Raw genomic sequence first — 27,324 nt, 5'->3', positions numbered from 1 at the left:
TCCTGGAACTGTAGTCCTGTTCCTTGGAGGACTCTCCCCAATTCCCCAAGCTGATCATGAGGTTTGATTAGGGGCTATCAGTCATTGTTCCCCTCTCCTCACGATAGGGTGAGTGTGTGACCCCAGCCAGGTCAATCAGAGACCTTCTCCGGATTTTAAAATGAGAACCAAGAAACTAGGACCTTGCTTCTGGTCCCAGCAAAACTGGGAAGATGTGAGCCGACTTCAGTGTCTGTGTCCCATGATGTGTGGAAGATGAAGCCACCTGCAAGAGGAATTGTCCAGTCCTCCAGAGGCAGGTGACAAGCAGAGAAGACGGAGGGAGGGAGGGAGGGACGGAGAGGGGGAAGAAGGGGAGGGAGGGAGGGAGAGAGAGAGGCACTCGGTCGTGGCCTAGGCTTTGTTTTAATCCTCCAGGTCCCCTGGATTCTTTCAAAATTTTGGTTTTCCCTTTCTTAAATTCTATAACCTAGCCTAGGAATTTTCTCTACAAATGAATTCTGAACTGGTTTTCTGTCCTTTGTGATCAGAAGAACCCTGAACAATAGAAGCCGCTTCTCCCCAGCCCCGCTTCGGTCCCCTGGACTCTGCAGGCCTCTGGCTCCTCCACTGTCCGGATTTCTCAGCCTTTCCTCAAGAGCCCCAAGGCCTCAAAATAGTCCACCCGTCTCCCCTTCTTCAGGGTAATCTCTAATTTACTGTAGCAGACAGCAGCTCTGATGAAGCTGATATTTGTTCTTAAAGAGCTGCTGCTTCCTTCCAAAGATTCCCCAGTTGGTGGAATTTGGCAGAAGGGAGGCCTTCTTGACCTTCTTTACTCCAGACTCTCATCTGGGGAAGTGCACCAGGAAATGGAATTATTTAGCCTATCACCTGGACTCTCTTCTCCCACTCACCCCACCCTCGGCTCTGCATGTGGTTCCTCAAGCCACAGGGCTCAGTCCCGACACACGACGCGTTTTCTTGGAGAGAGTGAGATTAATCTTGCAAAATTCCGCAGCTGAAACAGCTCCCTTCCTTGACACTGTCCTTCAAGCTGATTGCTGAGCTCTTTTCAACTTTTAATATTATTTTGCAATGGTGAAATGGCAAGATAATCACTTTCTTTAAGAGAGGTGACAGACGGCGCACTTTAAAACAAGAGAATGCCTCTAATCAAAAGCCAGTAAACACAATGTTGATAAAATGGTATAAAACCACCCCTTTCCTGTAATGGTATAAATCACCATACTAATCCTGGACTTGCTGGCTTTTCTGAATCAAACTTGAGTTATGGTGGAAGATGGGCGTGGTTTACTCCGTAAGTAATTTGCAGCACCTAACACGTGACAGGCACTGCGCTAGACTCAGCGACTGTCCATCACTCTGAGAGAACCTTATTTATGCCCTATTTGATTGATTGCGCAATAGGCTGTAACTGCAGGTTGTCATTTTCTTAGGAAAGGCCTCTCCTGAAAATGCTCTCTAGCATTTACTGCTAAAGGCCAAGCGTAAAGTCCATATCAAGTTATGAATTTGACATCCACCAGTGCTCACGAAGAGACGGGGCTTATGCCTTTCCTTTGCAACCTGAACTTCCCACAGTTACCAGCCGAATCCGAATCCGAATGAGGTCGGAGAGGCTGCTGAACCCCTGCCAAATGACATTCCACTTGACTGACAAAACAGCATCCCCCTGCTGTTCTTCTTCCTGACAGGTATCTATTTTGAACTCCTTCTAGAGAATGCAGTGACAGTTCCAGCCTTGATCTTTGCCTTAGCTCCCAGGGAGACCTCCCCATGCCATGTTTTATTCATGGTGTCTCCCAGGCTGGTCTCTTCATTGTAAAAATCGGTCGTGGGGGTAGGGACAATCCATGAACCTGAAATAAAGTTTGAGTGTCACAATAAAACTGTCCCTTTGTGTACGGAAAGCCTACAACCAGAGTCTGAGATGCTGGGGAAGGTTTGTGTACTGAGGATTTTTAAGGCAAAGCATCCACAGAAGAAAAGAAAATAGTTATTCACATTGCATTGGAGTCGTGAAGGAAGTAGGTCAGATAAACCAAAATAACCTTTGCCGGGAAACGCGATAAGCTTCAGACATCTGAGACCATGGAGAAAAAAGATGCTGCAATGGATAAAAGCAGTAGACTGATAGATGTGCAGGGCTACAAGCAGGAAAGCTACAAAGAACGCACAGGGTAAACATTTATTCTACCTTCTCCCAAGAAATCTCTTCTCCATCAACTCCGTCACTGTCCTTCCTATAGGAACTGGATATCTTTCTACTTCACAGGTTAGAAGTTTGTAGGAGAAAGTATCAGAAGCATCTCTTCCACCTGCCCTAACTGCCCAAAACAAAACCAATCAAAACCAATAGCCAAGCATGACAGAGGACAGAGATTGCAACCCTGCATCACATCCGATTGATGAGTAACACATGTGTACCTTGAGAGTGATGGTCCTCTCGTGACGGGTGACATTAACGCTGTGGGGCTGCCCATTGGCCATGCTCCTGTGGTCCACATCAATATTATACGGCTCCCTGGTGCCACCCAGGCTGTACTGGATCTGTAAGCTTCCTACATAGAGAAAAGAAAAGAAACTCAGTCATTTCTCCACTCTAGATTTCATTTTAATGTCACTTCCCCCACCCCTTGAGGCTAATTCCATTAAACTCAGCTTCAACGTCCATCAATATCACTGCCGTTCTGAATTCTGAGTCACTAGCTCAGAGGCACACCAATCCATAAAGGCTCACAGCACCAGGCACACACATGTTGACAATCTACCAACAACAAGCCGTCAGTGACCATCATCTCCAAGTTGAAGCAGCAAATGGTATAAACAGTCCAAGCCGGGATTGCGCCTGGGATGGCAGAATGAGAACACACATGATATAGGACCATGGAGACGCCTACAGGCCCCACAAAATACTCTGTGAAATAAAAAATAAATGCAGGATGCTGGGATGGTCTCATGCCATCGGCCAAGTGTGACACTCAGCATATAAAGGAATCATGAACATACAATATTAAGAATAAACATAATTTACAGAAGATAAATACATGCATGGGATTTTGGGTGGCTTCACTGAGACCAAGAAAACAAAGCAATGGCTTTCATTCTAGGTTAGCGACCTCATCAATCCAAGTGCAAATCAAAGGTGAAAAGATGCGTCCTCATTGCCTCTCAGCTGCAGTTCACTTTGCCTCGACAAATTATTCTTTTTTCTCTTTCTTGTTTCTTCCCAATAATGACAAGCAATATTCAAAAAGACTAATATAATATTCTAGATCCTGCTTTTAATTAATCTGCACAGCAAACGTAGCTTTTATTTCTTAGTTATGATTTTTAAAGGCATCGACTTTTTATCTCATTTTTTACTCAAATTGGAATCTTGGTGTTAATAGCTTTTGACGTCTCAGAGCTTAACAATGGAGCCCAGTAATTTAGCAAGAGTCTGGCCAACTGTAAAGCACCTCAAAGATTCTTTGTCGCCTTTTTCATTTTCCTTCCAGAGGAACAAAACTGATATTCTAAGTTGTGAAATAGAACATGATAATTAAAACTTAAAAAGTGAACAGAAAAATAGAAAGAAAGTCACTGAAAACTCCACCATCCAGAGGTAACTACTCTAAATATTTGGCAACATCTCCTTGTCGGTAATTCTCATGTCCTTATGTGTACGTAAATAAACGCAATAGTTTCTGAATGCTGCCCTTTCTTATTTAGTGTTACATGTGCCATTTAAAAGATGGAACTACGTTCCTGGAATTGAAAGAACAATCATGAATTACTTGCATTTCCTATTTTTCCTTTCTGAACAAATCTGGCAAGGCTTCACTATTTGAGTTTTCTCTTGGCACTTGATCCTAGATTCCTTTGCTTTATAGCGTTTCAGCCAAGCACTGTTGACTTTCGTCTCCTGAATGGGTCTAAGTTCACCCACTCTCCCCCATCTCCACAACCACAGGGCCTCCACTGGCACCTAGAATGCCCTGGTATGGTTCCCATAGGAGCCCGTCCCTGCACGCAGAGCTCCTGGCCTGACTCAGGGCCCCTGTGCTGGCCACTCCCTATCAGTGACCTGACGGCCACCACCACCTGAGCTTCACCTGCATCGGCTTCTGCCTGGATCACGTGATCCAAATCAGTCCCTCCTTTAAAAGTGATCACTCTTGACCCCATTTCACTCTCAGGTGAGTCCCCTCTTTCTGTGCTCTCTTACTACTAATCCATTAATGGAGGTGTCTCACTGGGACCTCAGACACAACATACGTGAAACCAAACTCTTGATCTTCCCCTCCAAAAACTATTCCATCACAATTTCCACATTTCAGTTAACGGCCACTTTATCCTTCCAGCTATTCCTGCCTAAAAGCCCTGATTCCCCTCTTGCTACCACATTACACGTGTGATCTATCAGCAAAGCTTCTTGGCTCAGTCTTTAAAACACACCCTGAATCTTACTGCTCTCATCACCTCCATTTCTATCCCTGGACCAAGCCACCCTCGTCTTTTGTCTGGATTACTGTACTAGCCTCCATACCAACTACTGCCCTTCCCTCACGTTCCCTCAGCCCAGCGTGGCCTCCGCCCCTCACATACCTGGTCTCTCCACACGGCAGTCAGAGCGGTCCTCTGCTCAGAACCCTCCCATGGCCTCCTGTCTCACTCAGAGTAAAAATCGACGTCTTCCTAACGGCTCACCAGGCCCTCTGTGATCTTCCGCCTCATCTCTGACATAACCTCTCATTATTCTTCTCCTTTCTCACTCCTCACCCGAACACACTGGCCTCTTTGTTGTCTCCCCAGATGCCGGCATGTTCCTGCCTCAGGGCCTTGGCACCTGCTGGTTCTTCTGCCTAGGATGCTCATTTCCCCATTATCTGCATGGCTGACCCCTCACTCCCTTTAGGTCCTGCTCAAATATTGTCTTCTCTGTGATTATTTCTGTGACTTCCTTATTAGAAGCAGAATTTACCCACTCCTTTCCCTTGGCCAGGCTCTCCCTTTTCTGCCTTATTTTTTTCCCCATGAGAGTTCTTACCATACAACATACTACATACTGTACTTAATATGTTTACTGCTGTCTTCTGCTAAAATGTAAACTCCATGAGAGTAAGAATTTTTGTTTATGTTCTTTATGACTTAATTCCCAACGTCTAGAACAATGCCTGATACATGGTAGGTGCTGGATAACTACTCATTGAGTGAATGGATGATGGTCTCCTTGCCTCTGTGCTTTCTTCCTTCCCATGTTTTCTTAGCAGAGAAATCTTTTCAAGATGCATAACTGACTAGTCTGGTTCACTTAAAACTCTTCAAACTTTCCAGCTGCTTATAGGATAAAGACATACATTCTTAACATAGCTTATGATGTCCCGTCTGATCACAGCTTGCCAGTTACTTTATTTTAAAAGATGCCATTTACCCTCTTACTTTTTACATTCAAGCTACCTAGGACTTCTCTTATTCCCTAGGAAATACAATTCTTCCTGCCTCAGGACCTTTGAATATGTTGCTCCCGTTTCCTGAGCTACTTCTCTCCCCACCCCTCAGTGATTTACCCTATTTTTTCTTTATTCTAATAGCATTAAAAACAATCTAGTGTTTGGCAGTGAAGGAGATGATTAGGCAGTTGTTTGGCTACAGGTAGAAAAAACAAGTCGATTGTCTTGAGTTTTTATTCTCCACTTTACTTCTGGTGCTCTGACCTTGTATGATCACAGCCAGTTTTCTTAAATACACAGCTGTATTCATTCATCATTTAAAACTTAATTCCTTTAGAACATACTTATTTAGTGCCCCTGTTGAACCCAAGTTTTCAAGGTCTAGAGGTGGACTGCCTGGCTGGCTGTAAGTGTGGAGTCCACTTCTAATACAGACACCCATCCCCAGCCCCTGTACGGTATGGGCCAGGCCGTGCCTGGATCTGGGGATGCGAAGAGAAGTAAGAGAGGGCTCTGCCTTTGAGGCTGGGAGTCGGAGGAACTGGTAATTATGCCAAAAAAAAAACCAAAAAAAAAAACTCTGGACATTTTTCTCCCTACTGTCTCTTCGTCATTGGCCCCTTTATGTTCTCCAGCTCATTAAAATCAGTATTAAGTTGTTTTCGTTATTTTTTCTCTTTTCTGACTTCTCTAATTGCTTCACTTAATGGCAATGGAAATGATTTGCTTTGAGGAAAAAGATGAGTTGGACCTTAAAATTTATATATAGTGAACATCTATAAACAGTAATGGCAATATTCTTGAATAATAAAATTTAAATGATATATTTATTCCTTTCAAACAATAGCACAAGAGAACTACTAAATGACGGGAAGGAGAATACTAATATTTGTTCATTAAAATAAAATATTATTAAGATGGAGAGATACTTCACTTCTTGCATCTCATGTTCATCTCCCGGGTGAATTAAAGCAGTTATAAGGGACTACTCTTTCATTGGCTGCAGCAAATAATGTGCTTAACAGATTTATTCTCTCCTTGTCATCATCATTACCATCAGCAAACAATTACAGAGCACCTATTGCAGGCAGGAGATGTAGTGTGGGGGCCTTTCATCTCACTGGGAAGGCAGGGCATATTTATAACAAAGATGGATAACAATACAGTGCACTAAAAGCCAAACAAATGACATTGAAAGTAAGTGTAATAGGAGTTTAAAGTAAGGAGAAGTCATTGAAAGGAGGTGAGACTTGATCTGGGTCTAGAGTGAAAGGCGGGTATTAAGCTACAGAGGAAGATGGAGCTTTTCCAGATAAGGGCACACAGCAGGCAGCAGGGCAGACGTCCTTGGGGCGCGTGAGGAGTAAAGAGTTCCTGGAGAAGGAAGAGTAGGGAGGAGGTCCTTATCGTAAACAGGATACAGGACCTATTGTAAACAGGACCTCCTGTTTACTCTGCCTCACTATGAGGCAAAATGTAGATTAAATCATGGGCTCTGGATAATAACCGCTAGCACACACACATACAGTGTGTGTGTGTGTGTGTGTGTGTGTGTGTGTAATGTGTTACACTTACTAACTCACTTGACTTTCACAGCACTGCTCTGAGGGAGACACTATGTAACAGATGATGAGACGGAGCCACGACTGCCCCAGATCCCACAATCTGCAAACGTAGAAGCAGAATTCAAACCCATACGTTCCGGTTCTGCACTCCGAGCTCTCACTCAAGAGGCTGGAGGGTCCTGATTGGAAGGTGCTGGGACTCGGGATCTGTCCTCCTGCTCCTGGGGAAGGAGGCCCTCCTGGCTGTATGACAGGGACACTGTGTGTGAAGGAAGACCTACTCTGGCTGGGCTGGGCAAGGTTCGCGTGACTGGAGGCAGAGAGACGGTCAGGACAGAGCATCCCAGGGGCGTGCTGAGGTGCACTGCTGCCCCACGGTGGGGTCACGGCGTGCCAGGAGCCCGGCTACCCTCAGGCCTCGGCAGATCTGTGGAGGTAAGGGCTGCTGGAGCCCCTGGGCTGGGGGCCTCCCAAGTACAACCTCATGCATCTGCCCAGGTGCCATTCAAAGATAACGTTCTATGTGTGCCACGCCAGGAGCAATGTCGGGAGGCACTGAATCAGGAGACCTCTGCCAGGAGAGCAGCAGTGGGGAAGCAAAGGAAGGGACACTCTGGACGGACATGGTGGGCATAGGACGCACAGGACTGGTCAGGCTGGATGGCCCACAAGAGGCGGAAGGTCGGAGCGCTCATGAATGAGGCCAGGCTGCGGGTTCCGGCGTCTGAGAAGCGGTAGCACCGTCAGAACAAGAGGGGCCTGGTTCTGGGAGCAGCGAGGACAATACAGCTTCCAATATGTTAAGTTTAAGAGATGCCAGGGCACTTAGTTAAAGCTTTTTATTTTATTTTAATGACACTTTGGCTTAGTTCTTATTGATTTCTTTTCCCTGAATGAGTTCCTCAAATTTTTCTAGCTTTAAATCTCAATTCATAAAAAATGCAGCATTTGGAGTATGAAAAAGGCAAATTTTCATTAGCAACTGAGGACGGCCTTGCAATAATTAGAGAGAAACTGACTGTCCATGCTTTGCAAATGCACCGAGTGTTCTAGAGGTCTCTAAGCAGGGCAGTGGAGAACTCCGGGTCCAGCATCAGACACCTGGGTTCAGGAACCCCAGTTGTGCCATCACCAGCTGAGTGTGCAAATCACCGAATCTCTCTGCACTCCAGCCTACCACCTGCAGGAAGAGGGTAAGAATGGACTCTACCTTACAGAGTGTGTGCTCTTGGGAATTAATGCATGTGAAACCCTTAGCACAGCTTCGGGCAGCCTTACACGGTAGCCATTAGTATGGAAACGATTAGTCAAAACCCCTGCGCGTGACAAAGGCCCACAGACACATGCGTGAGTGCTCGCAGGGGCCGGTGCAGGCTTGGGGGCGTGAGTTACTGGATAGAAGTGGGACCAGATTTTAACGTGGCAGAGGCTTGAGAAGCAGACGATACAGCATCTACCGAGGCGTGTTCCTGACAGTCTTGACCAGCTAGAGGTGAGAACCATCCTCCCTGCCTACTGAGGAGAGGTTGGGGCATGAGGGTGGAGAACATCAGTGGATTAAACAGCTATTTAATCTGATGCAGGAGAAAGAAACTTAACGCGTGAACTTCCAGAGAGCAGGGGTGTACTCTTTTCTACTTCCTCACTTCCTGAAATAACTGTTTTTTTCTGATGAGGACGGTGACACGATCATTGAAAGCATTTGACATGTGTAGAAGAGTATTACCCAGGAGAAACAAATCAACTACCCAAACAAAGATACTTTGTGCTCACATTATTGCTTTTTTTTTTTTTCCTATCCATCTTTTTTACAGAGCTAAACTGATATTGTACAGTCAAGGCTGTATCATGCCTTTTTTTGGTTTCATATAATATTACATAAAAATTTTCTCCATGTCATTAATTACTCTTCATAAATATTATTCTTAATGGATACACGATAGCCCATAAAATGGTGATTCCCTCTTTTACTAACCATTTTCCTAAAATTTAACTTCTAGGTCCTTTCCAATTCTTATTTTCATAAATAACATTATAAACTATGATGAACATCTTCATGCTGAATCTTTGTCTGATTTTCGGTTTCTTTCTTCAGAAATAATTTCTGAAAGGGAAAATCCTAAGGAACATTTTTTTCCCATCCATCTTTTAAACCAACAGAGCATTGCCCAGAGAAGTTTAAGAATTTGCTATTTTATTAACACTCAAGCTGAATTGGGTTAATAATAATAATTTTTAGTTCCCACAGAAGAAAATCTTGATCTTTAAGATGCTACGACACTGGAATAGCTGTCAAAAAAGGCTGCAGGACCTACTAGAGAATGGACTGGAGGACACGGAGCGGGGGAAGGGTAAGCTGGGACAAAGTGAGAGAGTGGCATGGACATATATACACTACCAAACGTAAAATAGATAGCCAGTGGGAAGCAGCCGCATAGCATAGGGAGATCAGCTCGGTGCTTTGTGACCACCTAGAGGGGTGGTATAGGGAGGGTGGGAGGGAGGGAGACGCAAGAGGGAAGAGATATGGGGATGTATGTATATGTATAGCTGATTCACTTTGTTATAAAGCAGAAACTAACACACCCTTGTAAAGCAATTATACTCCAATAAAGATGTTAAAAAAAAAAAAAAAGGCTGCAGAGCTTCAATCGTTAAAGAGCAAGACGAGGGAGGGAGCCTCCGTGTCTCCAGCCTGTACAGTCTCCCTGGGGAATGAGAGAGATTTGCTCCGTGATAAACCTAAATATTTTTATTTGTAAAAAAGAGATCTTAAAACTCCAAGTATCATAGAACTCAAGTTTTCAGAGAGGAAATGGACTCAATGTTTGGCATGCTTATATGCTTTAGAACTGCTTAGATTTCTCTGGAAGATCGTTAAGTCCATTTGTATATTCTAAAATAGGATGCCTCTTTTAGTCGCACTGACACTCCTGGCTTAGTGTATATTTGGAGATGGTCCCCAATATTACAACACTGAAGGGCAGATGGTCCCCGATATTACAACCCTGAAGGGCAGAAGGCTAGGTATCCTCGTCCTTACCGGTGGGTTTGACGAGAACTGCCAGGAAGTCGGTGGTGAAAGAGCTGACGTACAGGAGGATGCAGGGTGCCTTGGTGGTGCTGAAGCTGAAGCGGATCTCCTCGCGGGCCAGGTCCGGGGCCCCATTCTGCGGGTCCCGGGAGTTCTCCGACCTGCCGCCCGATTCCTTAGCACCGGCCCCGGGCGCCTGGAAGTTATACCGCAGCCACATTCCCTCTTCAAAAAATGCACCCACATCTGTTGAAAAGGAAAGGGAAAATGGAAAGGTGAGAAGTCCGATGCTAATACCACCAACCATTTAACCTGGGTAGACGGTGAGCTTTGTCGTGGCCGCTAAGGCCGTTCCTGGAGGGCGGACCGACTCCAGGAAGGGAACGTCTACGCAGATGGACGTTGTTTCATCAACACAGATATACTACCAAAAACAAAAAAGCAGTGTAACAGAGTATAGCAGTCTGTCAACTTAAAACGTAGTAGCTAAATTAAGAAACGTTAACTCATACCAGAAAAAAGTTTCACGTTTAGTACTTAGACCAAATAACTAATTTCGGTTGAAGAGAGATGCTGAGAATAAAGGCAGTGGCATGGTTAGGGAACTGTTGACCGACCGACACCACCCGCTTCAGCCAGACCCGCTTCCCTGCGCTGTCTCACAACAGGAAGTCCCGATAAGGAACATGGTGCTGCGGAAAACTAGCCGGGAGGAGATGATCAACCTCTTAGAATCCTTCGCGCTGGAATCCCTCCTGGCTGAGCGATGCGCACGCCATCAGGGAGGACCCTGAGTCAGACCAAATACGGGCCAAGCAAGATGACTGGCCAGAGACAACCCGGAAACTAACCCCATCACCAAGCCACGTGGCAGAGCAGTTCTCCGGGGTTCCCTTACCCTGCTGCTCTCTGCCCGGGCGCCCCTTCCCAATAAAGTCTCTTGCTTTGTCAGTACATGTGTCTCCTTGGACAATTCATTTCCGAGGGTTAGACAAGAGCCCACTCTCGGGTCCTGGAAGGGGTCCCCCTTCCTGCAACAGTATCACATGAACCACTAATTCAAGGAACTCATGGGCATCTGCTGAGAGATCGGAGTTGCTTTGGATGTTCACCCAGGAAAGCCCTTGGTGAAACCCTGATGAAGTCCTGGGAGGCTTTGGGTATAGTCTTCAAAAATCACAAGACATGAAGATAGAGGGAACTGGGTTCAAATTTGGTGCTGCCCTTAATTGGTTATGCGGCCTTAGAAGTCGCATAGCCAGCTTCTCTAGGCCTCGGTATTTTATATGTGAAAGAGAGGTAATAACAGTGAGAATTACAAAAGATAATTAAAGTAATTAGCACATAATAAATAGTACCTATTATTATTATTAAGAAATTAGAAGAAAGGTCACCCATCCTTCAGCAGTTTTTTCCTGTGGCCTAATCAATGCTAATTAGTTTTTAATCATTGCCTGGCAGACAAGCTTCTGCTACAGTTTCTCCATTGTTTGCTCCATGTTCTAAAATCACCTCCTGACTCCCTGTGAAAGGCTGGGGTACGCTAGCAAGGTTTGCTTGGCCTTCACAGTTACTGTTTCATTGCCTTCTGCACATGACCTTGAAAGCATTTCCCAAACTTCTTTGCCCGTGGAACCCGTTACTCTCGTAAGACCTGACATCCCACTAAACTAACATTGCACAGAATGTATTTTGTGAAACATCCGCTTTACATTATAATGAATAGGAGAGGACCAATTTTAAGAGGATTCTTTCCTCTGGGAATTCTGAAGTGTGTTCTTGTTAAAGAAGCCTAGCACAGAGAGAGTCAGCAGCACAGTGGGCTGATTCCGAGTCTGCAGTCAGACACCTGTGGCTAAGCAACCCTGCTAACGTGGTCAGTGGCTTGAGACTCTCTAAGCTTCAGCTTCCCGCTCTGGAACCTGGGGCCTCAGGTTGTCGTGAGGATTAAAGAACCCATGGATGACACTTAGCCTGGTGCCTGGAATAGATGATAAGCGTCCAATAAAGATTACTTAGTCATGTTACAAAGACAGGTTATCACTTTCTCCTGAGGGCCGCAGATGCCACCCTGACCCCCACCTCACATGATCACACACGTGCACCACTGCACCTGGCACTGCTGCAGAGGCTGTCACGTCCTGCTTCCCACTGAGCTGTGGTGACGAGTTCAGTTAACTACACGCTCTCAACTGTGGGCAGTACTGTTCTCCTCCTGGCCCCCCACCCAAGGGCTTTTGCAAGTGTGTCTGTGTGTGTGTGTGCATACACAGAGGGTACTACTGGCATTTGGTGGGTGGGGGTGAAGCCTGCTGAGTGTCTTGTGACATGTGGGACTGTCTCACACAATTAAGAATTGTCCTGCTCAAAATGCCTAGATTGTGTTCGCCGGGAAACACAGGATTAAACAGATACTTAATCCATGCTAGTCACTGCAGACTCATCAGGATGTAAAGATGCAGCAAATGCATCAACGCCTTGAAGAGTCTTCTGTCTGAAACTGAGCAGGACCCTGTGGGGCTCCTGGGCACAAAAGCCTTTCTGTGGCCCCTTCCTTGGGTTCCAAAGTGCAGGTTCAAACAGTTGCTGATCAGGGAAGGGAGGGGATGCAGAGACCAGGGAGGAACAGTCAAGAAACAACCGTGCAGCCTTGGGGCAGCGTCCTGGGTCCACCTCAAGGGATACACAGAACAGTATCTTTGCGCTCTTCTGCAGAACCAAGGCCCCCAGCAAATGGAAGATGTTAACTACTGATGATGCTCTCTTCATTCCAGAGAAGGTCACAGCTCGCCCATCGTCACACCTGACACCAGGTGACCTCTGGACGGAAGGAATGCGGGCCCTGCATGCACCCGCATCCTTATCAGCAACCCCGCCCCTCGACTGTGAAACTCCTCACAAACCCCCCTGGGTTGGGACACGCTGTTTTGAGGGCATTAGCCCGCTCTGGCCCCCTTTGCCTGGCAAAGCAACAAAGCTATTCTTTTCTATTTCACCCAAAACTCTGTCTCTGAGATTTAATTCGGTGTTGGGGTACAGAGGCCAGATTCAGCTTCACGTCCAGTGGTGGGTGCAGAGGAGACACATCGACACTTTGAACACAGTGTGGTGAGAGTTATGGTGGTTTACCTGGTAGGTTATGTGAGAAGAACCCCCCTCTTACTGCCTGGAGGATCCTGAGCTGACTTTTCCACTCTCTCAGCAAGGAGAGTGGAATTGATCACCAGCCGCATGCCAGGCACTATGCCGGGTGCTGAGGTCACAATCCTTGTTCTCAAGGTGCTCTTGAGCTAGAGGAGAATTTAGGCTAACAGACATCATCAGAAGGCGGTGTGCTCAGTACAGGATCAGGTTCATATAGGGGGCACTTGGAACAACAGGGGTACCAGCCCTGTCTCCAGGGCTCCAGGAAGACTTCCCCAGTGAAAAGACATTGAAGTCGGGACCCAAAGAGCCAGAGGCGGGTCGCTATGTAAAGGTGAAGATGAAGACAAGCCGCTTTCTAGCTGAGGGCGCAGCGTGTAAACAAACTTAGGGGCCAGAGAGTCTGCAACGTGAGCATCGTGCCCCCAGGTGAAATTCACATGCTCCTTTTTTTTTTTTTTAACAATATCAGTTGTTCACACAAGACTCACTAGGCTCCCACTACTGCTGGGAAAACAGTGAAGGAGACAGAGGTGATCCTTACCCTCAGTAGTTCAGATCCTAGTGGGACAGACGGACATTCCTAGGACTGGCTGATGTGACAGCGTCTAGCAGCTGGTGGGGGCCGGGAGCATTCGGGGAGAGCAGGCAGGCAGGCCGCCCGGAGCAAAGACACCAAGGGGTGTGTTTTGCCTGCAGAGAGGTTCTACCAGAGGATGCAGGGGTCAGCATCTGGGAACAGGTTTGGGCCAAGCAGGAGAGAAGAGGTAGACCTGGGGCCTGGAGAGAGGGAGGGAGGAAGGCTAGAGATCAAGGCTGGAGGGTTTGAACAAGCCAGAGGCGAGCAGACAGGGCTGATGCACAGGGAGAGAAAAAACGTATCGGGCCCTTGAAACTCAAGGCTGAGGAGCGCAGCACCTGGGCCTGGGAGGGGTGGGGGTGGGGGTTCTGAGCAGCAGAGGCTGAGGAAGCAGGTAAAGCCAAGGAGACCACAGGCAACTGAGCCACAGATGCAGCGCCTCGCCAGTGAGACCCTAAGCTCCCTCGGGCCAGGCTCTCCCCAGGTATTCTGCTCCCAGAGAGAGGGCAGAACTGAGTCCCTGACAGCACTTCTCAACAGGCCTGGGAGTCTGTTAAAATGCTGGTGCTCAGGCCCAGCCCCAGATTTTAGCTCAGAGGGTCTGACTCAGAGGGTCTTGAGAATCAGCACGTGTAAGAGGCGACGCTTAGGGACACAAGAGTCTGAGGTCCTGGGAGCTGGAACTGAGGCAGGATAGTGCGCTTGGTGGGGCTGCTGGGCGGTCCTGTCTGGGTGAGAACTTACGCTTTTCTCAGATAAACTGGCGACAAGCATTCCAAGGCAGATCATAAAGGGAAATTTGGAAAGCTAGGGATTTTGGATAAACAAATAAAAAATATGCCATAGAGAATACTTTTGGTGTATTTCAGAGTCATCCATCGTTAAGAAGCTTTAAGGATTCATGCCAGTATTGGAGGAAGGGATATACCATGCTTAAAAGCGTTGCTCTGAAACCACATCGTAACCCAACTGTCAAAGTGGGGCCTGGGAGTGCTGTGAGCCATTTAAGGTTCCAAGAGGCAGAATTACAGCTGTTATTTCATTGTTTCAGATCTTTTTAAGGAAATGCCAAATCGGAGTACTGTGATTTCATTTAGGAAAGTAATATTCCCATCCCTTCTGAATGAATAATTAAAATAATGCTTACTTCACAAGCCCCAAATAACATCTTTTCCCCCATTAAATGATCAAAAAGTTGATTTAGAATGCTTGATTTAAGGTTTTATACTAATATGAGATAGTTTAATTTTTGATATTAATTTTTTTGGATAAAAAAATGATAAATTTTGGGTCTAGTTATTCTAAGATACATTATGAAGGAGATTTGTTATGTGTCTCGAAATTTTGAAATACATTATGCCAGACTTAGGATCATAAAGGTCACAGGGGTCTTGAAGCCGACAAGTAATCTTGTCTTAACCATTTCTTGGTCTTCAAAACAGATATGTAAATCACCCCTGATTGTGGAAAGTAAGTTTGGAAATGTTTGAAATAAAATCCACAAACCATACATCCCAGAAAAATACCACAAAGGTATTTTCCCCTTTGTCTAACCAAATCCCTGATGCTCACAGTGGAAAAACAAACAGCTGGCACCCACCCCTGTAATTAAATTGCTCCTCATCTTTTTCTCCTCCAAGTTCTATAATTCTATTCCTTTTGTCTTTTCACTTAGGATATGTTTTGCAACCTATATTTTTTAAATAGACATGATTCTTTCTGTTCTCTAACTTCCCCCTGAGGACCCAGAATTGAAAGCCCCCAACTCACAGATGGGTTCTTTTCCAAAAGTTTATTTTAAAGTCAGTAACTTGCAACTTGGAACTATTTTCCCATAGAAACAATGCTTTAAATGATGGTTGGTTTGCCAGGAGAGTCTACAAATGCTGAATCACTCTGGATGGGTAATAAAAGATAATTGAAGAGTGCCACTGTGTATTAGTAATTAAAGCAGAAACAACAGCAACAACAAATGCTAAGGTGTATTGTGAATGTGAGAACCCCAGGGAACCATGTTCCCACAAGGCTTTCATCTAACTTATCCAGGAGTGTGCTGGTAAACATTACACAGCTGGCTCTCCTGGGGGGAAACCCTGATTTGTGGTGTCTGCCTATTCCCATGGTGTAAACACTCCCACCTTGGCTGATTTCAAGCGGCCAATGTGGCATCACTAAGAGATGATGGAGTTGGGAAGAGATGTTCACAGTTGGTCTATCAGCCTGTGTGAACTGCCTTCACCCACTGTCACTGACCCAGTCATTCAAGCAAACCACCTTTACTGAGCCCCCATCTTAGCAGGTGTGTTAGGCTGCTCAGGCTGTTATAACATATTACCATAACTGGGTGTTGTAAACAACAGAAATCTATCCTCACAGCTCTGGAGGCTGTAAATCCAAGATCGAGGCGCTGGCTGGTTCAGTTCCTGGTGAGAGGTCTCTTCCTGGCTTGCGGACACATCTTCTTGCCATGTGTGCACATGGCAGAGAGAGAGACAGCTAGCTCTCTGGTCTCTACTTCTGAGGGCACTTATCCCATTATGAGGGCCCCACCCTCATGACCTCATCTAAGCCTAGTTATAGTCATCCCTCGGTATCCATGGGGGATTGCTTCCAGGACCCCCCTCGGATACCAAAATCCTTGGATGTTCAAGTCCCTTACATAAAATGGCATTGTATTTGCATATAACCTACATACATATTCCTGAAAACTTTAAATCATCTCTAGATTACTTATAATGCCTAGTATAATATAAACACTATGTAAATAGTTGCTGGTGCATGGCAAATTCAAGTTTTGCTTTTTGGAAATTTCTGGAGTTTTTTTTGTTTTTTCTAATATTTTTGATCCATGTTTGGTTGAATCTATGACTGTGGAACCTACAGGCATGAGTGCTGACTGTACCACCAAAGGCTCCACCTCCAAAACCACAGCACTGCGGCTTAGGGCTTCAACATAGAATTTGGTTGGGGGGGGGAATGCAAACATTCAGCCCATAACAGCAGGCTTCCTTCTTTTTAGCTCCTGCTGTAACCAAACTTTAATATTTGCTTCCTCCTTCCTGCCTTCCAAAGCTCTCTTCTACTTTGTCCCAGTTACCCTGGATCCTGAAAGCTCTGTTCAGCCTCTATAAAATTTAGGAGAAATTTCTGCAGAACAGACACCACAGCCCCAGCCTCGGGGTCATTAAGCTCTTTCATGGCTGAATTCCACTGATCAGAATGATCACTCTCATTAACTGTTTTTTAATTATTATCGAGTAAAAAAAGTTAAGTGAATTTTATGGAGCTCTGCTCCTAGAGACCTTGGACGTCACCCTTCTGCATGTTTCCCGATTTTGAATCAGGCCCGGTTCCTTCCAGGGCAATCTGCAAGGCTCAGTTATGTTTAAACTTATTTCCTATTCTACTCCCAAGGCCCCGCTATCCTGAAATACAACCAGTTTCTCTCCTGGCCTTGTACCGGCAAAATCTGCTTTTTCTCTCCAAGTGTACCACTCTGAATTTCCCTCCTGACTTTAAAAATTCTGTTTGTTTGATGTTTTCTTTAATTTACTATAATCATTTTGGGCCAACAACATTGGACGCAGATGGGTTAATGTTCACCTCTACTTATTCTGTTTCCCCAGGTGAATACATGTCTATTGTAGCCATTTCCCACCATTCTTTTTAAAGGTCAGGGCACTGCCAGGTCAGTTTGTGTGTAATAAATTTCAAGTGTCTGAATCCACACAAAGGAGAAAAATACCAAAGAAAAATCTCATACATTTAGCCTGAATGGTATGTGCTACCCATGAGACACAGGTGTGAAGTTTATTAATGGAAACACATCAATAAACTATATGTTCTATGAGTTGACTATGTAGGAGCCAGGTGGCCTTCTCACTTGGCGTTTAAGAGCCAACAGCACTGAACAAATATACTAGAGTCTTAAACAGGAAGACAGTCTGCATCCAGAATTTCCAGGGTCATGCTCCTGAAACTGTTAATAAGCATTACTGGCATATATGGCAGTTAACAAGTTAGAATGTTTTTGGGAGAGCAAGGGAGATGAGGGTGCCACTGCAGCAAACTTCAGCTGAGACATCTATAAGGGATTAAGGTGGTACCAGCGGAGGGCAGGAATCAAGAGGTGTGGGGTTTAGTCCTGATGTTGCCACCAAGTAGCTCTATGACCCTGGTCAGGCAAGTCACTGAATTGCTGTGGACTTTAAATCATTCTCATCTTAAAGACTGAACCCATATCGATCTGGCTAGCTCCCAGGCTTTCCCATATTTTCTTTCAAATATTTATTAAGTGCTTTATTTAAGCCATGAAGCTATTAGATATTGAACAGGGAGTAAATGATATTTAAGTTAATTACTGAGGGAGAATGAGATGTAACTGGGATTTGGGGGCAGGGAAAGCATTCTAGGAAGAGAAAAGAGCATGTGCAAAGGCCCTGAGGAAGGAGGGAATATTAAGGACCAATGCAATCAAAGTCAGGATGGCTAAAATTCGGGGGCAGGTGGCAGGAAGAGGCTGGTGACAAAGGGAGTGGCCTGTTGAGGATGTTTTTTGTATAGAAAGTAATGGGCAGCCCTGAAGGGGTTTAAGTAGAGGTGACATAATCTGATTTGCCATTTTAAAAGATCATTCTGGCTGCAGTTTGGTGAAAGGATTGGAGGGAGCGGAGAGCATGTCACTCCTGAACTTAAATTTCATCCCTTTTCTTAACATTTGGGATATCATTTGGAGGGGGAGCCACTAGAGACATTTCAGAAAATCTGTAAATCTTCTGAAACTTCAGGTGAAAGTAAGTAAGTGTGTATGCACTTTTCTGGGGAGAGGGTTAATAGTTTAAATAAAATTTCATGACCCCAACCCCCCAAATTTGAGGAAAAAATAATAAAAATGAATTCACTCCTTTCTCGCTCAAAATGATCCACTGAGGCGCTCAGTGTCGTTAGGCTCTGTGCTGGATGATGACTCAAGCCCCAGAATGACCTCCCTTACCCTCACTATCTGGACCTGCTGCTTCCTAGCTGCATCTCCTGTGCTCTGCTTGTGGTCCTGCCTGATTGGCTTACTGGCTTTCACACCTCCACTTCCTTCTCATCCCTTCCATTCTATTCCTTACTCACTATTCCTGTCAGGGTAAGCACCAGCTCCTTGCTAAGAGCCCCATGCAGTGTACAGAGCTCTCCTAAGTGCCCTCCCAGCTCTGTGTTATAACTTCAGTCCAACGCAGGTAACCTTGTTCGCATTGAACTGGTAAACATTTCTTGGACTCTTACTCTAGGCTAGGCCCATGCTGATAACAAGAGCGAACATACCGAGGCTTTTCCGGGAAGGAGTCCGCAGTTGGTTGGGAGACCATCAGGAGAGCAGAGCTTGAGATTTAGAATCACAGAGTGTGTGTGGGCGGAAACAGCAGGGGAGAGACGGGCTCTCTCAGGGGTGGGTGAGGGAAGGTCTGGATGACACGCTAGGAAGGGGACTCTGAGTTGGGTACCGACAAACAACCACGTACCTGCGAGCCTCGCAAGGCGGCAAGGGTGCTCCTGGGGAGGACGAAAGCGTGAACAAAGCACAGAGGAGCGGAGCGGCACGGGGTTCGGGAACTTCTGTCAGCGCGTCGCAGCCTCGCTGGACTTTAGAAAAATGTGTCTGCGGCAAACTCTCAGAGATTCTGACTGAATTGGTCTGGGGAAAGGCCTGCCTGTTGGTATATTTCAGGTATATTTCAACATTTCCTGGGATGACTCCAATGGTATCCATTTAATCGATGGACCCCTCGAGCTCTACTGCTCTGGGCGTTGGGTCTAATTCAGTGTCAAGTGCGGAGTGGCAGCTGGCAGAAGGTGCCGGTAGGAAAGAAGGCACAAGGGAGGCTGCAAAGGGTCTCGCATCACTTGTTTTCAAATCTTTTAGAAGAACATTATACTTTGAAATAATTTCAAATGTACAAAAAAGTTGCAAAATTAGTACAAAGAACCTCCATATCCTACATATCCAGACTCCCTAACTTTTAACATTTCACCACATTTCTGTGTGAACACACACATACACATAATATATATATATGCACACACACACACACACACACACACACACACACACACACACACACTAACTCCTGAAACCATATGAGAGCAAGCTAAGTCAAGAAACCAACAGTAACACAATATTGTCCCATTTCTGGGAAAAATGTATATACAGACACAGGTACTTATATACACACAAATAGCTTTAGAAAACCATCTTGAGGCTATATATACATGTATGCATATATATATATATTTCCATGTAGAAAGATTTTTGCAAATAACCAGGCAACATAGGGGGTCCACCTCACGTCTTTCATCCTGGGAAGGAGGAGAGGGGAGAGAAAGGGAAGGCACAGAAGGGGCGAGGAAGCTGGGAGCTGAATGCCTGAGTTACACATCTGGATCCTCACTAGAGGGTGAGCGTTTTAGGGTAAGAACTCTGCCTGGTAACCTCAGCTAGCCCCTGGCATCCAGCAAATACACAATAAATATTTTTTGAATTGAGTTGAATAGAATTTGAATTTTTTTTTTATAGCAACAGTATATTCTTTAACTAGTTGATCTGCACTGACCTTCCTTAGCTGACAATTTTTTCAGTCTCATTCCCTTTGTAAAGTGGGCTTCTTGAGAGAAATACTCTTCCATCAACTTAGACATAATCATTAATTAAAAGAGAAGTTTATTAATGAAAGTGTTACGAGAGGCATTCAGAATAATGTATCCAAAAGAATTAAATGACTTACAGCTTAACAGATGTTCTTAATTTCTACTGTTTTTTCTCCCTTTTATTGACTTGGTAAGTGGGAACATATTTTGACAGATTGGTTAATTGGTTGAATAGCCTTAACAGGCAAAGTTGTCCCCAATCAAATGTCTCTGCCTCATTTTACCTCTGCTCTGCTAACTTCATCGTTTGCTATGAAGCTACAGCTATTAGGAATTATTTGTTTCTTTGTAAATTTATTTACTTGCATAATTTGTGCCTGTGCCAGATACAAGGAACATTCTATTGATTCTATTCATTCTGTTGATAAGTAGCAAGTTGCTTCTTCTTTGCTCTATACTTAACACTACACATCCCATATTTTCTTGCTTGCTCAGCTGATCTGAAGAGCCAAATAGAATTCTTGACCATAGGGTCCCTGAAGACGAGCACTGTTTTTAATTCACTGCTGTAGCCACAAAATCTAGTGAAAGGAGGCACTCATTGAAAGTTTGTTGATTCAGTGAGTACACTTTGGAATTGGAGCCAGATACACGTTTACACGCCATGAGGAAATGAGCTTCTGTTGAACTCCTGCTATGTGTCAGACACAAAGGGCAATTTTTATGTATTATTTAATTTAATTTAATTAAACAGCATGTTTGAGATAGATGCTATCATCCTAATTTTACAGATAAGGTAACAAGATATTGGGGAGTAATTTGCCCAACATCATCCACAAAGTGATTTGTTTACCAGCTTCTTGTTTAGGAATTTTATTTATTTATTTATTTAAGTTTTTATTGAATTTGTTACAATGTTGCTTCTGTTTTATGTTTTGGTTTTTTGGCAGCAGGCATGTGGGATCTTAGTTCCCCGACCAGGGATCGAACCTGCACCCCCTGCACTGGAAGGGGAAGTCTTAACCACTGGACCGCCAGGGAAGTCCCTTGTTTGGGAATTTTAAAAGGAAACAATCAGGTGACCACTGATTGTTTATTACCCCCCAAACATAAAAATACAATTGATTCTTTAAGTTGATAAAATTCTGTTTTCTTTACCAGCTAAGACCTTAATAGAAAAGAATGACCAGAAAATCCACAAATGTCCTAATACTTATGATAACCTTTTGTTAATATTAAAATAATTTCTATTTTGATTTTAAAAAGCCACACCTCAAGGTCGTGGTTGACTGTAAGATTTGAGACATTCACATATATATTTCTTGAAATCCAAAGCCATTCCCATTTGATGATTTTTTTTTAATAATTAAAGCAGGGTATATCTTTTGAAACAAGTTATTTTTCTTGACCAAGGAAGGTAAAAGGAATGACTTTGCTTATTATTCCTCCTTATCTCAGCCATTTTGTCTATGTGGCTACTTTATTTGGTATGCTAATAAGCCTTGAGATTTGTTGAAATGTTCTACCCAGCCCTGAACTGTCCTTCAACCAACAGAAACCATCCTCAAACTATCTGCCATCTTTAGAGAACATGCCACACTGTACAGGCAGCTTTAACGTGGGTCAACTATCACAGCTGGAGTCTCACTCATCAGATGGGAAGTGGCCTCCTGTGGACAATGTTGATGGTTACATAAACAGAGTGATTTAAAGAAACTCATCTAGGGTTGCTGTCTTGAATGAGGCATGAATGTATGAAGTATTAGAAGCTAGTGGCAATCTACTTCATGCAACTCAAGAGCTAGGTTATATCCCAGTAGAGTTATCTGAGACCTCACAGTGTTGGTGGATATTGAGCAGGTAGGCCACACTATGCCTTTTGGGAAAAAAAAGGATGCTTATTGAAAACTGTTAATGATGCCACACAGAATCCAGAAGTGGACAGGCCAAAGGCCGCTGGGCTCCTCCCCAGGCCAGGAGCCGTCTTTATGCTGAGTCTGCCTTCCTGGTTTGTAAATGACCTCCCTGGCTTTGTTTTGCATGGCTTACCACTTGTTTCTGTGACAACTAGACTTAAACATTCATTCTCCTGTGAAACAGATTCAAAATGCAGTAATTTCAAAGGTTTTCTCACACTAAACTACAACTGGTAATTGACAAATATGTATACTGATGACCAAAGGTTCCTCGAGGGCAAACACCGCATTTTAGTTGATTTTGTATCTCCAGAGTCCAACACAACACCTGGCACATATTAGGTATTTAATATACACTTGTCTAATTAATGAATGGATTAATGGTTTCATGGACCAGTCTGGCCACATTCAGATTTTTTTCAGAGTATAACCCCCACCATCTCCCTGCAAAGAAAATCTTAGACATGCTGGCAATGTATTTCTATCACCATCTATAATTTTTGAGAGTAGAAGATAAAATATGGGATAAAAAACAAAGATTCACCTCAAAGAAGCCAAGAAATAATTGGCAATCAGTACATTTTTTTGAAAAGATAAGTTCAGGATTATGAATTATCCAGAGTTCCAGAAAATGAGGTTGCCATTAAAAAGCTGTATATTTTGTCTGCCTTTTGGTGGAAGAAGGAAAAAAAAAAAAGAGAAAGAAGTAGAAATAAGAAGAGAAGAAAGGAAACAGAAGAAAAAGAATGAATTTGGGCCACTCTCTCATTGAATTGTTATACATGGCCTTGAATGATGGATGCCCCCATCACGCCAAGAGCCCTCCTGAAATCTTGTATATGCTTGTAATTTGTGTGGGGAAATTAACATTTGGGGCATTTGCCAGCTTATCTTTTCCTTCTACTTCAATGAGAACAATATTTTCAAGTGAGGAGACGGCTTCAATTACAAAACTGACAACTAAAATTTTACTTTAATATTTCTTCCCTCTATTCTTCAAGCATGCCCCTCTTTTTGCACTACATCTGTGGAAAAAGAATAAATTTACTCATGGCTGTGTGAAATAAGTTTATTCTTATATGAAATAAATTAAAAATACTTGCAGGGTCTTCCCTGGTGGCGCAGTGGTTGAGAATCTGCCTGCCAATGCAGGGGACACGGGTTCGAGCCCTGGTCTGGGAAGATCCCACATGCCGCGGAGCAACTGGGCCCGTGAGCCACAATTACTGAGCCTGTGCGTCTGGAGCCTGTGCTCCGCAACAAGAGAGGCCGCGACAGTGAGAGGCCCGCGCGCCGCGATGAAGAGTGGCCCCCGCTCGCCGCAACTAGAGAAAGCCCTTGCACAGAAACGAAGACCCAACACAGCCAAACATAAATAAATAAATAAAATGCTGGCTTAACTCCTAGAGAGTTTAAAAAAATATTTGCAAAAGGTTTTCTATACGGATCTATAGTTCTCTCTACATTTATAGAAAATCAACCTTAAAATGGTTTCCAGGAAATGAGTGTGTGTGTGTGTGTGTGTGTGTTTTCAGAAAGTTTGTATGTAACTATGTGTGCGTATATTTTCCCCAGAAATTATGTATGAGTGTACACACACACACACACACACACACACACACACTTTCCAGAACACTGGGAATGGCTTCCGGGAAGCGCTTGTGGGTGCTTAGTGACATGCCCCACCCAAATCTGCCCGGTGGTTTGCTCACTGCCCTGTCCTTTGACACAAAGGGAACTGCAAAGGCAGCTCCTGGAAGCAGGAGAGAGACCAAGGCCGAGACGGACTGCACTGCATGTGAAATGCTGTGAACGCTCGGAGTTAAGGATTCTCCAAAAGGCTCTGTGCTATTTCCAGCACCCAGGCCAATTGTTCCAAGAAACACAGTCTGAAGGCACAGGTTTCTGGTATTTTAAGGCTTTGATCTCATGTCCAATGCAGAGGACCCTGGCTCGGGAAGTGAGGTTGTCTTGTTCCCAATTAACACGTTTGCCTTTTCTGCTGGTGACATTCTCCTCCAGAAATGTCGCTCAACAACCACATGCATCAATTTTTTTTTTTTTTTTAACTAGGATGCTTCCCTGCCTATTGCCATTTTTTTGTTCCATAGGTTGGAGAAGGTTTAAAATAATTACTTGTTTCTAATTTCACATTTTTCAATAGACCCAATTGTAAAGAAATGTCTGCAAATATATTCTGGTTCTAATGGTGTCTTTGGGTTTAGAGATAATGGTGGCCACGGATGGCGACTTAAAATGCATGCCGCCGCCCACCCCTGACTTCATTCTAATGGGAGCTGACCCACTGGAGCAGGAGGGTCGGAAGCCTAGATGCGTACAAAACCAGCTTTCGCGCAACTGGTTTGTCTCCTGAGAATGAGGGAAACCAACGATATGAGTTTCCCCATGTCTATGAAAAAAAGGAAACTTTAGAAGACAAACTGGTGTAATGTATTCAGTCATAAAGGTAAAAAAAAGTTTTAGCACTTGGCAACTGGAAGAAATGGGACACAATGGTGTAAAAATTCAGTTTAAGATTCGAGGCTGGTGAACATTATTAGTTAATGGTTATGAGCTCAAAAGGTGGAAAGACTTAAGGTCAAACATAAACAGCAGGGTAAAGCGAACCCTCACAAATCAAAAGTTTAATTGGAGCACTAGATGTTTTAAGACTTCTGGACACATTCTTGCCTTCTTGGCCAAGATCCACACGGCTTTCTTTTTTAGTGATGATCGTTAGTGAAGGCACGTGACAACCACAGTTCTGATCATCAAGAATACTCTTTCCAAAAGACATTTTGCTTTTTAATTATTTTATAGTTATAGTTGCATGTAATCTGACATTCTGAGAGTTTATTTCCAATCAAATGACAGAAATATAACATAAATCAAACTCAGAAGTAGTTAGGGAGATGATGGATTTCTGCACCTCCACTGATGCTGGGAACTAGGGTATCACTGCCGACACCAAATCACATCACCTGAATCCAAGGTGCTTCCCCACTTTCTCTAAAGCTCAGAGCCAACGACAGGATCTACCACTTATGGGGAGTTAGAAACTATGTTATTTAGCTTTACCATACCTTGAGATACAGGTTATCATTCAGATTTAACTGATGAGGGGATGGACCTCAGAGAAGGTGAATAACTTGCTAACGGTTACACATCTAGCAAGTTCTTAGTATTAACTACTATGTTGTGTTGTCTTTCAAGGCTTTCTACTTGTCCCTGACCTGGAAGAAAGATCTGAAAAAGCAACTTAGCATTTTTCTTAAAAAAATTACTCTGGAGGGTGGTAGCATGATAAGTGTATGTGAAGGTTTTGCAGACAGAGGGCTATGGTTCCTAGCTAAGAGGAGTGCCAGAAATGCTCCACACATCACTGCTGTCCAGTAGAAACGTTGTGTGAACCACGCCTGGAGTTTTAAATCTCTTGTAGCCACATTAAACAAATAGTGAGTTACTGATAACAACATATTGTATTTAATTTATTGTATCTAAAATATTATCATTTCAAAATGTAATCTATATAGAAATAATTAATGAGACCATTTTACATATATTCTTTCATCCTAAGTCTTCAAAATCTAGGTGTTTTGAGCTTATGGTACGTCTCAATTTCGACTACCACTGTTTAAAATGCTCAATAGCCACACGTAGCTAGTGGCGACCACACTAGACAGTACAGCTCTTGGGGACGAGAAGGGAAAAATCAAAGCATTTGCCAGTGTCAGTTGTTTTCTCCAGCCTCTGGCGAGGTGGTTTCTGTATGTGCATTAGAATCATTCTGGAAGCTTTTAAAGCACACAGATGCCTACGTTCTATCTCAAACCATTAAGTTAAAATTTCTGGGAATAACCTTTGGACATGCCTGAGCAAAGAACAACTTGAAAGCTCACATTTCCAGTTCAGCACTCTTAAGAGTGAAAAACAACATGAACTTGCTGGAAATATGCCCTCTACATATCTCTTTCAGGAATCTGGGGAGCTGCTACATGGAAGATTCTGGCATTTAGGATCCTAGTCATTTCTTCCCTTTAAACACTTGAACCGTTGCTTGTAAAATTGGTTCTTCTTTTGAGTTTTTCTGAGTTTAAGCGATGCAATGGAAAGAAGAGATAATTTAGCCAGAGCGATCATTTCATAACATATGTCATATGACATCACTCCTTTGCTCAAAACCCTGGAAGGGATGCCCATCTCCTTCTGAGCAGAAGCTACTCCCCTCCCAGGCCCAACCACACTGTACAAAATCCGGGCTTCTCTCCCCATTTCCAACTGCATTAGTTCCTTCACTTCCTTTCCTTCTACTCTTTCCATCACTGCTCATTCTCCTCCATGCCCAGCAGCCTCCTGTGTGCCCTGAGCACCCAGCTCAGACCAAGAGATGGGGCCCAGGCATCAATATTTTCAAGAAGTTATGCCTGCCAGGGGGAGAAACACTCCTCCAGGGCAGTGTGTGGATCACACGGCCGTCAGGCTGTCCTCCTAGAAGTGCTTTCTCTTAAATGAGCTTCTGCTAAGCTCTGAACAGCAGAGAATTCAAGTCACACTTTGTAACTAGCACCCGGAATGCAAATACGCTCTGGAGCTTTAACCACCTGCTAAGACAAGGGTAGGGTTGGAATGTTCTCATGAGGGTTCAGGTGCCTAACAAGGATGTATCTGAAAAGATGACCACTGCACGTTACTATAGATGTGGGCCCAGGGAGCAGCCAGAAGTAAGAACCAAAGGCCCTCAAAAAACTATTATGGTCTGCTACTACTTGGGGAGGACATTTCCAGTCACAACCATCACATCTGCAGAGCAGAGATGCAGTATTTTATGTGGGGATGTTTTAAAGGGGCTGCAGCAGACACTGTCTTACCTCAACCATTAGGAAGAAGCTCAGTGAAGCACTGGAGGCGTTGCTTTAAAGCATATAAGGTAACTAAAAATCGGCACTAGATATCTGATGATTTAAAAACCTTTGTGAAACTTTCATGGATTTTCTTACTTCTTGGATAATTTCCC

At 44.2% G+C, this 27,324-nt stretch overlaps 1 protein-coding gene across 3 annotated transcripts in view; it reads right to left on the bottom strand.

The window, feature by feature from the left end:
• The window catches only part of CNTNAP2 (contactin associated protein 2), a 2,074,761-nt gene that overhangs the window by 164,377 nt on the left and 1,883,060 nt on the right, over window positions 1–27,324 (bottom strand). For all 3 annotated transcript variants that reach the window (XM_082400459.1, XM_082400458.1, XM_082400460.1), the window contains 2 exons: window positions 10,047–10,283; window positions 2,431–2,564 (listed from right to left, as the gene is read on the bottom strand). In XM_082400459.1, the coding sequence (XP_082256585.1) occupies window positions 2,431–2,564; window positions 10,047–10,283 (371 nt within the window). The remainder of the gene's footprint in view (window positions 1–2,430; window positions 2,565–10,046; window positions 10,284–27,324) is intronic.

This window comes from Balaenoptera borealis (assembly GCF_965194805.1).
Source record: "Balaenoptera borealis genome assembly, chromosome: 7".
NCBI classification, from domain to species: Eukaryota; Metazoa; Chordata; class Mammalia; order Artiodactyla; family Balaenopteridae; genus Balaenoptera; species Balaenoptera borealis.
The sequence above is the reverse complement of the archived record's forward strand: the minus strand, read 5'-3'. Positions and strand labels throughout refer to the sequence as shown.